The sequence below is a fragment of the Lepeophtheirus salmonis genome, chromosome 13 (genome assembly GCF_016086655.4).
Source record: "Lepeophtheirus salmonis chromosome 13, UVic_Lsal_1.4, whole genome shotgun sequence".
In the NCBI taxonomy this organism is placed as follows: Eukaryota; Metazoa; Arthropoda; class Copepoda; order Siphonostomatoida; family Caligidae; genus Lepeophtheirus; species Lepeophtheirus salmonis.
Window position 1 is genome coordinate 39,687,503 of NC_052143.2, and position 13,039 is coordinate 39,700,541.

The window sequence follows — 13,039 nt, forward strand, 5'->3', positions numbered from 1 at the left end:
ATAAAATCGTATTTTTTGTGATAAAAGTACTGTACCATTTTATTATATATATTATTATCGTCATATCATTTTAAGATAAAACATAAATTCATTTCTCCTTTAAAAATTTGATAAAAAAATGAGGCACATAAATTTCTCATTTAATTTCATGGCTTGATATCTATGCATACTACTAGGACTGCATAGATATGCACATTGCATATAAATACATGGTATGTACTACTAATAAAAATATATGTCTTATGGATGATTTTTATGTATTTTTAGGACATTTATTTGTATGATATCACCCTACTACTGAATAAGTCAAATAAATTACTCCTTAAAAAAATCTAATTGTACATATATAATCCTACTTATAGGGATTTATTATTTATTTTTGTCAAATATATTAAAAATTAGCATGTAAACACAATTTTTTCCCAATATATAGCATTTATTGAGATGTTTTTGATTGTTTGAGATCAGACTTTAGTCGAGAAAATTACAATTTTATTATTAGAAAAGGAAAAAAAGGTTTGCAGTGGTCATTAATAGGGGACTTAAAATCGGCCTCGTACCATCTTTGTTATCAGTACTTAAAAATGTTTTGAATTTTTTATGCGTCCACCATAATACAGGGTCGTTCACAACAATCGGAATAAACTTTGACCTCACCCAGTTCCTGAACAAATGTATTGTAACAATTTTTTTGGTTTATTGAATAGCATGGATAGTAATGGTATATTAATTTTCCATATGACTTACATAATCTTCAATCATTACCTCGATTCTCCCACGGGGAACCATTTTATTTTATAAAGAAAAATATTAACCTTGCATAAACAGCCCCAGAGTTGATAAAAAAACAAATTATGACCCAATTTGAAATCCTAGAATAAAGGGAAATCAGATGGTACCAATTATAGCACTCTAGCATAATTAATGCTAGAGAAATTTGCGTTCCAATAATTCTAGAAATTTCAAATTAGTAAAACACTACTTGATGAGTGATCGTATTTATCCATTTCGACAACTGACTAAAAATAAAAACGAACAAATATTTATTTTATTGGTTATCTAACATCTTGAATGAACAGGATTAGCTTGGCTTTGATACACCCACACGGGATCTGGATGAGGTCAAAGTTTGTTCCTATTGTAGTGCACGACCCTGTACATTATTATTTTAGTAAATTACCTAAGGTTATCAACGGCGCATGAGCATTACCTTGTGGCAAAATAATACAACTCCCTAATGATAATATTATTTTACAAAAATAATTTAGTTGTACGTTACTCACATAGTGGACGCTATGAAAATTCTCTAAAATTTTGGGACCAATACATTCCCAGTTTATTTCACTTTTTATAAATATCTTCATTCATTTTTTATATGGTCGTGGTGGAAATATCTCCCTTTTAATGCAGGGATAAGTAATTCCTATCCACCTTTCTTAATGTAAATGATATTAAAAATGCATATTGAAAATATTAATTTTATAAAGTTATCAGGGCACTAATACTATTTTAAATTTATGAGTTTCTCCTCCTATATTTTTAAAGCATTTCCCCCTTCAAAGTTACAAATAGCCGATGTTAACAACAGTAAGAGTTATTCAAAGTAGGCTCCCGCAGCAGCTTAAATTTAATTTAAGAACTTATGGCGTTGCGACATTTAAGATGTCCTAAATCTAAACTAGACATCCATTTAAGTTTAGTTTTTGCATCTGGGATTATATTTCGCTTCTGCCTTCTCCCTAAACTCAAAAAAAAAAATATAGCCGTTTTAAAAATATCTGAAATCTCGATAAATGTAAAAACTTAAAAAAAATATGAAAACTCTGAGAGCCAACATATCTTTGAACAAAAGTAAACACATGTTATCTGGACATTAGCTTGAACTGAGATATTTCACTTTCAATATTTGAGTAACTATATCTTAATCAATTTTGTTATTGATAATCAAGTTACTTTATTGTAAGTTTTTTAATTATCAATGGCACAAATTTCTTAAAATTGATTAGTACATTTTTCCCAGCAACATATTTTAAATTTAGCACTCCACTATGCTATCTGTTTTGGACAGTTTACATTTAATTTATTTAATATTTACTGTTTAAAATTTACATTTCATGGATGTAAAATGGATGTGAACTATTTTATTCATATAAAGATGAAAAAATTTACTAAAAATATTGTTGTATACTTTTGCTTGTAGCTATTGAAGTAAAATTGTGATAATTATATTTGTTAAAATCAAATAATATGGATTACACACCATTGCAGCTAATAATCAGAAAAAATATTCGTCCTTTCTATGATGGATTTCTACACTGCATTGCATATAGGACTGTTTTATTCACAGTCAAGTCTTGCACTTAATAGATTCATGGCATATTGCAGTTACGATAGTGTGACTTCTGAACTATGGAAATATATTAATTTTTAGCATTTTTTTTTTTTGAAGAATCAAAATCACCATCTATTGTACCCCGAAAAAGCCAAAATATTTTTTTATGTTTAGCCCGTTATTATATTTTTGTACTGGGTTAACGATATGTATCTCCTTAGAGAGATTACTATTGTGCTCCTTGTCTCCTGATAAGTTTCAACTTTCAAAATTAAGAGTAATAATTAATTGGAGTAGAATTGCTTTGTACTAGGAAGTTACCAACACAGAATTTTTTATCTAAATTTACATCTATAATAATGGCCACCCCTATTTATAACATTAATGCAAAAAAATCATGTTTCAACAAAAATAATTCAAATCAACTCATTAAATTCATGTTCAAAAAGTAAGAGTTGCTTTATAAGACTTAAAATATTTCCGGCCAAAATTTTAATGAATTCTCTACAAAAGACAAGACAAAAACCCCAAAATAATAAAACTATTAAATATAATCATTTGGAGTAAATGAAAAAAAAAAAAAATTGCTCGGTAGAGTTTTTGGTTCCCAAACCTCAATTTATAGTCATAGCTAAAATATTATATTTCAATGTTTTATAGCTCTTCAACGAATACTAATATTGATAGTATTAATATTTTTGGCCAAACATTTACAAACTCATATTAACACCAAGTCTTTACTATGCAATTATTTTACTGGAAAATTGCGGACAAAAAAGTTATGCTCCTTTAAATGTGGAAAACTGGACACACAGTTACATATTTTTACGGATTCTGTGAGGACAATAAATTTTAGACGGACTGCGACAAAGATTTTAGGAAGTTTAAATTTGAACAAAAAGTTATGGACTTTTTTTTTTGACCCGCCGAAGGAGGGAGAAGGGCGACTATCGGAAGTAATCTTTTGTGGCAAATTAAATATTTTTTGTTATGGGTTGTAAAATGGAAGAATAAGACCCTTAGATTTACTGAGGAGCCGTCTTATGATTTACTTTTTGATAATAAACTAAATAACGATATCTAAATATCTTTGCCTTATAATGGACAAAACTACAATACAAAGCTTTTTAATTTCCTCGTAATACCTGGGATAAAAAGCTCACAGAACATTCTCCCAACGAGGAAGTGTAAACGCCACTATGAATGTTGTTTTTATACTTTTAAATTTATTTTTAATTTTTAATGTTCATTTAATTGGTTCGATTAAGTCGAACTGATAAAGTATAAGTAAAAATTATAGTATTACATTTACTACATCTAACCCAGGAATCTTGTGGTGAAATCCATATACATAGAGTATATTTCTTTTTCTAGGAATCACCTGGGCACAAACGTACTCACTTTGAATTGAAGAGAATAACTTCTCCCGAGCGCATTGCCCATGAGCTAGGGCGATTCCTTTACTATTGGGTTTATTTTTATTTTATTTTCTAGATTAAGTATAAAGTTACATTTGGCTATGACTAATGAAATAATATGGACATTGGGTGCATCGCTGGAAGACAAAATTATTCTCCTTTGAAGATGAACAAAGTTACCATCCGACGTTATTTCCAAAAAAAAACATTATTGAGCAAAACTTTTATATTTTTATGCTAGTTTATTTCATAAACATTTTGGACAAAGTATGACAAGGAATCTGACAGCCCTTTATGCATATTAGGGGTATAGGTTGTTTAATTGAAAAATAAAAACTTGGAATAAATAAAAAATAACATACCTGTGGAATAAACAGATGTACAATCCCCAGTATCATTTGATACAAGCTCTAATTGTGGTAATTGTATGCCATTATCCACTGCAAGAGGAGTTTTATCTTCGGGTAACCATATAAAAATCAAATCATCTGTTGTATGAGACACTAAAAAAGAAAAAAGAGGTGAGATTATGATTTTAAATAGATTTGGTGAATTGGTGAATATAGTTTAACAAGAAATACTTCATATATACATAAACATATCTATATTTGATTATGATTACTTTCCATCAGATATTAAAATACGATAACAATGCAAATATGTACCCCACACGAACTATCAGTACGTCAAATTAACGATCCAATCTAAATGATATATTTATAATAATGGAATTTATGTGTTCTAAATAAACCTTTTCCTCTCTCATATAAAGGTTGCTTACAAATATGAGTAAATATAATTTAAATTTAACTTAATGATGGGAGTACCGTATGTATATGACCAGAATGAAGTATTATGATGTAAGCAAAGTTGATCTGTGTATGCATTTGTGAATGTAGGACGTACAGTCATTTTTGAATAATGTATCTCAGGACTGTGTAGATACTGGATCTAAGAAATAACAATAATATCCAGCGTGCGAGTATATATATATATAGAGAGAGGAAAAACGCATTATAAATTTTTTAGTTCAATGAAAAACCGAAGAGTACACTGAAAAATTATCCAATAAGTTATTAATATGATTGATATTTGTTTAAATTTTTACATGAAGATAATATATACTTGTTCACTTAATTTGAGCGTGCGGTATTTTAACTTTAAATCGAATTTTGAGATTATCAATAAAATCAATTTCAGTTGGTGAGGATTATTCTTGCAACGTGAATACTTTACTCTCTTCTTTAAAAATAATTTTCACGTCATAACGTCTCAGTATCTTTTATGATCAGTGGTACCAAATAACCGATTTTTATCAAGTTCAGTTAACCTTAAAAACTGCGGCTCCTAAGGACTTTATCACTTTTTTGAATTAATATAAATTATAGTACTTATATCAACGGATATATTTATCATACTGTCGCAATATTGAAGAAAAGTATGCCAGCTTGCTTTTATGTTATCCCTACACATATATAGAGTTGTATAAAAACGGTACGTAAAATGTATGAAATGAGTTTAAATTAACTCATATGTTACTCTACAACTCTACACTACATAAAATATGATTTTAGTACTCATTTTTAACAACGAGCGTGTGTAACTAAAGCTCAGCCAAGTAGCCCTCTAGAGACTAAAGTAATCCATGGCTTATCATGTATTATTTATTTTTTTCAACAGCTATTACTATTACTCTTCCATTCTTGAGGAGATAACATCTAAGTATTGAGTAATTAAGTATGATTGTACTAATGAAAAGTGTAGTAAAAGTGAGGATTTATTTTCAATATCATTAAAGCAAAGTTTGTCTATTTGTCGACACGTAATAGCTCTAGACAATGTCAGGTACTCCTGCAAGTTTATACTAAAGCCATCTATTTATTTTAATTACTAAATCAAGGGTACCTAAACTTTTTCAAATTTTGTAGTTAATTATACGTAATAAAAAATGGTATCGAGTAAATATGGTACAATAACAAAACGAAATGGAACGGCATAGCTCAATGAACAACGCGCTCAGGAGAAGTTATTCCCTTCAACTCAATGTACATTGTTTCTATTCTTGTTTGCTCCTAGAGAAGAACATTTTCTTAAAGTATATAGACTTGAAGAACAATTTCTAGGCCCATTGTAGTAATTGTAATACTATAATATTGTATAAAAGAATAAAAGTACGCCAAAAGGAGATTTACTACTTCTTAATCGATTTATTTTATGGCTTTATCACAGAATACACTTACACATTACTGAATGAAAATAAATGGAGGATTGACTAATGAGCCATAACCAGAATAAACCAGAAAAATGGAAAATGAATCTAAATATATATTTGCACATCAATTGAATTGAAATATAGCAACAAAGACCCATCAATAATCTCAATTCTCGAAAATGATCAAGCATTTATCATTTCAAAATAAAGCAACATAAATAGGAATTGCTATTTAATTTATCTTACTAATGTTTGGCGAAATACCATTTCCTTATATTGATTTTGGTCAAATATACCTAGTTTAGACCAGTCTGAGTGTGTCATAAATTTTGTAAGGCTGGTAAGGATCGACCCCCCAAAAAAAAAAAAAAAAAGACGGTATAAATCGGTATTACAAAATCATCCTTCTTGACCCGTCTCACAAAAAAATCTGTTTCGGTCGATTTATAGATGAATTGTTGATAATGTTAAGTGTACTTTCAAATTGTGAACATTGACACCATTCAAAGTTGAAAGTATTTCAGTTAAAAAAAAAAAAAATCGTTCTCAACACTGGTCTATTACCTACATGCATACAGGTTATACTTGTAGATAAAGGCATATGAAACGAGGGGAATTATATTTCACATGTTATTAATGTCGAAAAAATATTATTTTCTCGGCAGAATCAAACTTTCACTGCATTGTAAATTACAATTATAAATAATAATAAATATATTGTATTTTTGTACGTGTTTAGTTAGTTTGTGTGTGCAATAAAAGTAAATGATTCCTCATGTGTCGTAACCGACACATTTATTTACATGCACACAGGCATATATAATGTCTTTGAAATATGTTTTTTTTTTCAATCTCTCATGTCAATGAAATATTTTTTTTTTTTTTTTTGGATTCCAATCGAATACAATTTGTAGTTCCCGACACTTTTATTCTGAACTTAATTTTTAAAGGAGGGGATACTGGGGGAAAATGAGAGACTTTTTGTTTTTTTACTTAACTACTTAAAGCTGGGAGGACTCAGACACACCGCAGTTTACCACAACTATAGTACATCTGCTATTGTTCGAAAATATTTAGAAATTTGTACTTTGTACAAACTCTCAAAAAAAATAACGATTGTCTACATCATCAGGAATTGTTGCAACAGTTCAAATGTTGAGTTTAAATTAAGAAAATTAGATAAAAGAATATACAGAGTGAAGAGCCAAAACTTGGAGCAGCATTTATTTTATTTTTATACCCGTTATTTTTAATTACAAGGTTTCATTACGGAACCAAACACCAGTTGAATCAAAAATAAACAAGTTTGGTGTTCCCCCATGTCTCTAAGTGTAAAAATCAATGATAAAAAAGGCATTGCGTGTGAAATCTCCTCTGCACCGAGAAGGCTGCAGAGACCTTGGGCATCTCCATAATGGCTGACTACTACATCAAGAAGTCCGTTGAAGGAGCACCCGTTCCCACATAGTCAAGAAGAAACAAAACTTCTGCAATAAAAATATGGCACGGCGTTACCTCGCTAATACAAAAGTAACCTATGTATTTTGTTGTCAGCTGTCGATTCCCTCCACTCGCTTGATACGTCGTGGCTATTTCATATTGTATTCATTTGATAAATAAATACAGTAATAAGTTATTCTATACTTATTACTCCGTTTCCAAAAGAACAGGACTACAATTTCTGGTTGATCCTTTGTATTGTATAATATAAATATATATTGGCCATTTTATAATTAATATGAAGAAACTTTGGCTATCATATACAAATTTATACCTACGCTTTTAATAAAACCTTACGAAGCAATTTAAGAATACGGTATCGAATGATATATTATGTCGTTTTTATAATAACGTCATATATATGTAACTCATTTTATAAATGGTGAAAAAGTAGTATGCCGGTGATAGTCTGGGGGTATATGAGATATATATAGAAGTTGCTATGGCTTGTTTATTTGACTAACTACCATATGATTACGGCACTTTTTCTGTTTTTCTGTTTTTTTTTACTTTTTCTGTGTTTCATCTAGCATTAAAACGAGTTTAAGATCCATATATTAAAAAGATTTGGATTCTAAACACCTCTTCATTTAAAAATATTTCGTGATCCTTACGGAGAGAAGGGACTAAAGTATTGAATTATGTAGATGTAATAGATCTCTGACACGGTCAGTATTATAGATTGGAAAAATTTACTCTCACGTACCTTTTTAGAACCCTGACTTTTGATAACCAACATGTTTGTTGAAAAGTGTAAGTATAAAAAAATAATATAAAATAATAAATAGTCTATACGAAAAAATTAACGACACACTTTTTGCAACGGATCCCATTTCACTAGAGCTAATTTATGTCAAATATTTCCTCTATTAATATTTTTATTTATTTTAATAGTATAATTACAAAAAAATAAGTCATTGAAATGATATAAGTTAGAGCAAAAATAAGGAAAAATCGACACAAAAATATTTTTCCTCAAACAATTATTCTCATGCCTCAAAATGAGTTTTTATCAAATATTGCAGAGAAAAGTTGCCAAAAATGCTATATTTTTGTCCTACAGTAATAGATATCATATTTTATAATTGAAATGTAAATTATCGTCTTTTTTTTTTTTTTGGCCGTGGTTAGGTTTTGCACCAACAATAGGAGTTTAATTAAAGTCTTTATTTATGAGATTTTTTTCATAAAAAGAAACGAGATAAAAAATGCTTGTTAAAGTAGAAGAAATTGATTGTTATAATTCAAGATTGATATTAAACGTAAATTAGGAAATATGTGTGAACTTTCATGCGGATTTAAAAAAGTTATGATGATGTTCTACGCATTTAATCTAACTCATCCATTAAATGTAGTGACATTAATTTATCACAATCCTTCAAAAAAATGACAACTTTTGCAAATTTTAGTTTATATATTTAAGGCTTTTACTTTTTTTTTTTTTGGTACTTTGGTATCTTGACTTAATGAACATATTTATCCAATTTCATTGAATATGGTAATATCACTAGTCAAACAATGGTAGAATGTCGTTTTGGGTTTGGTGATCTTCCCATCAAAAAGTTTATATTCAATTTCCAGGTGAGACGGAACAAATGGAAGGATAGCAAAACATTCATCTACTCACAGACTACATTCTTTTTTTTTATTTTACTTTAATGACCTCAAAAACAATAATGGACGCATGAAAATGGCAAACGCTCAGAGGTAGGACAGTGGGGCATCAATTGTTAGGGGAAACAGTAGTAGACTAGGGATCTTATGCTTTCACGGGGCTCCAAAATGACTATTAAGAAATTCCTTTTACTTCTTATGAAAGAAAGGGATATCGAATGCCTACATCCTCACTCTTCACTAACAAAGCCTGCAGGAAGGAGTAAATGCTGCACTTTCCGTACCTTGCCGATTGAAAATTCAAAACCCCTCTTCTTCATATGCCTGTCCGTACAGTATTAATTAACAGAGTGAAGGAGATATTACAAGAACAGTGTAACTGCAGAATTACGAAGGGCGATTGCCTCACGTCAAGTGACCCGTAAAAATTGAAATTAAAAGCTTTGATAGCAAAAATATAGTCAGTTGTGTACACGACAAGGACAAACAAAAAGAAAATACCTCAAGGCATAGATAATATTTTTAATAGATCAATATCAAAGATGCAGAGTTTTGATGAGAATGGGAAGCTGGTTACATATACATACATATATTTATAAAGAAGTAAAGTGTTGAAATTTGTAAATTAAACTTTTTGTTTTTATTTCATTATAATTATTTTTTATATATCAATAGTCAACAAAGTTCAATTTTTTTTTTGTCTCGGGATTGAGATGGTATAATCCTGATTGTATTTACCCCTAGAACTAAGAAAATGATTGTATGACTGTAAAAAATTTTCTTTTGGGGCCAAAAAAGTTATTTTTTGAGAAGTATTTCTTTGCAACATCTAGTATTATTTTGTGCATTAATAGATCTGAATAAAAGAAAAATTAATATAGTAATGTTTTAAGGTACATGTTTCGGATTCTAAAAAAGTACTTAAGTAATTTCTTAAGCGGAGAAAATGCCTTCTAAATACAAAAGAATAAGGAAAAGTTGACCCTGTCTCTGTAAGTCAAATAAATTTTTCAAACAGACATACAACTTCATTGAGAAAAAAAAATTACCCTAAAAAGATGGAGTTTTTATAAGTCATTCATGAACTTTTGCTGAAAAAACATTTTGTATTAATTTTATTCGTTAGATTAATGCGGTAAAAAGTTACCATAAGTATGGAACGAATTTTATTCCAGGATACACAGCCGACAACAACTCAAAATTACGATATTTTATGGTATTTGAATAGTTTTTAAGCATTTTTTATTTATATTGACGAGTGCAAAATGAATAAAGTAGTTACGTTAATCTTAGTGACAAGATTAAATTTCTGATTATTATCATTAAAACATTATAATTTTAGTTTTTGATCAAAACTTATGTGACATACTTATTTATGTTAACACATTTTAGGAACCCAAAATATATTAATTGATTTTGATGTTATTGAGTGTGATAATATATATGTTAGAATAGCAGCTGATGTTACTATAGTGGCAACTTGTATACCTTGAAAAATAGGAAAACATAAGAACGACATAAAAGCGAACATATTAATCAAATTCATTGCATTGCGTTTTTTTCTGAATGATAGTCAGGATCATACTAATGAAATCTATTTTAAACAGACTTAAAGCAATTTTATCAAACTTTGATACAAAAAATTCATGTTTGCGTAGAAAGGGTAACACTATCAAGGTTTATTGACGTTGGTATGTATCTTTTTCATACTATTTTTTAAAGGAGATTAAGGTTTAGAGAAACAAAAAAATAGTGAGTTGGGGGGGGAAGATAGACAATGGATTATGAAAAATAATCCCTCAGTTGAGCAAACGAAAGTTCAACTTGAATATTTTTTCTTCTCTAAACATTATAATCTCCTTAAAAAAGTGTGCAAACCAACATGCAACTAGAATAATTCCATAGAATTCTTATTTCTTACTAACGATATCCGAATCCGACAATTTCCCGTGGAATGAAAATCCCTAATACACAGTTGTATAAGTGAATCTTGTTCGAACAAAGCGTCAACATCCCCCCAATGTATATGGAAGAATAATTATTTTATATTGGTAGGTATATGAATAATTCACAATATTCATATATATTTAGTGAATGTGTTTCGGATTATTAAAAAATTATATGCTTTTAAAAACCTAAATAAATGCTTTTATATTTCTTTAAAATGACATATCCATCCATTATGTTGTATTGTGAAGAAAGACGTTGTATGTAGAAATAAAATATGTTGTATTTGTATGTACATCCAAAAGTAATTACATACATCTGATTAATGATGGTTTAACGTACTTTAAAACTTGACAACATTTTTCATTAATTATTCGAATGACCATTGCAAATCATTTTTATTGTTCTTTAAGCCAAACAAATGTCTAGTATTTTACTTCAGAGATAAATCGGCATATATATTTTGTACGTCAAGCTGTATTGGTTAAAGGAGACCTACCAAGTGTTCAATTAAAACCAAAACACTTCCACCAGATATGATTAATTAATTAGCATTCAATTTCAACAATAAATAGATATGAGAGTATGAGCTCTCTTAATCATTAATGTAGCCGCCCTTAGAAACAATGATAGTTTCCTGGCCGCGGTGGAAGGCCGGGCACTAGTTGTAGGTATAGTCCTCCATCTTGGCGTCCTGGTGCTGGCTGAAAATGACTTTGAGAGCCCCAGTATATGGATACTGCAGGCCTTCCCCTCAACATTCGGCCAAAAGGTGTAGTCAAAGAAGATGGCATCAGGGCTCTAAAGGGGCAAAAATTGTCAAAAAAGAGTTCAAAAGAACTAAAACACTCATTCAAAAGAGTCTTATAACGGGGGAGGTCCACAACAGAGATCCAAACGTATCACTGCCGCTATTCTGAGTATCAAGGATCCCTTCTAATATTCTGAGATACGCCCAGCCCACAGGTTGTGCAATTGCACCACTGGTCCAAAAGGCCCCACCGCTACCCCTTCCTTAAGTATCTAGTACCCCTTTTGATATCCTATAATACCTCCTCCCCCGCAGGTTACGGAAGTGAACCAGTTGTACACAAGGGGGATCAAAACCTGTCGCCGCCACTATCCCGAGAATCAAGGATCCGTTCTATTATCCTATGATACACCCTGGGCCACGGGTTGTGCAAGTGAGTCTGTGGTCCAAAAGGGGATCATTACCCGCTGCCACATTTTTCTGAGCATCATGGACCCTTTTGATGTTCTATAATACACACTACCCACGGGTTGTGTAACTGAACCACTGATCGAAAAAATGGCTCAATAGCCACCGCTTCATTTATCATTAAGAGCCTTCCTTATTCACACAACTCAAGGGATTGAACCTTTTTTGATAATATACTTAGTAGGCTCTGCAAAGATATGTGGAGCTTTGATGGTGGCTTAAGATTGTCATGCGCCTCCTCTACAACTGGAGTGTTCAGGTGTTTTTTAATACTAAAATGTAAGCCAAAAAGATGAGTAATGTGAGTGAACATGATAAAATGTGGGGATATCAGGATGACTAAAGCAACAAGTAAAGATCTAATAAATTTTTTCATTAGAATTGGTGATCTTATTTGATAGTTTTCGAACAACAGGGTTGTATATTTCATATAAATTTTATTAGTTTCTTCAAAATAGACATAAGCAAAAAAATTATTTAAATATTCATTTCAATACAAAATGTAATAGTTGCCAAAAATCCTTTTTTGAATATACCTAATACTACCTAATTTTTTACAAAATATATAAATATATCTTAAACATAAATGCATTCACCAAATAAACTACTTTTGCAGAATGGTATGCTATTACAGTATTTACTAATACCTCTTTCTACAGATTAAGTTATTTGTTTTGAGTTTGTGCAATTGCACCATTGAAACCCTTGTTTATTTCCATCCGACTGAATTGATGCGGTAAGTCACAATGTAATTTTCTTGTCTCTGGGAACTTAATCAGATGAGAAATGTCTCATTT

At 30.1% G+C, this 13,039-nt stretch overlaps 1 protein-coding gene across 1 annotated transcript in view; it reads right to left on the reverse strand.

Annotated features, from left to right (window-relative positions):
• Positions 1-13,039, reverse strand: part of LOC121128289 (glycine receptor subunit alpha-4) — a 174,890-nt gene that overhangs the window by 28,309 nt on the left and 133,542 nt on the right. The window contains exon 6 of the mRNA XM_040723870.2: positions 4,113-4,253. Within this exon, the coding sequence (XP_040579804.2) occupies positions 4,113-4,253 (141 nt within the window). The remainder of the gene's footprint in view (positions 1-4,112; positions 4,254-13,039) is intronic.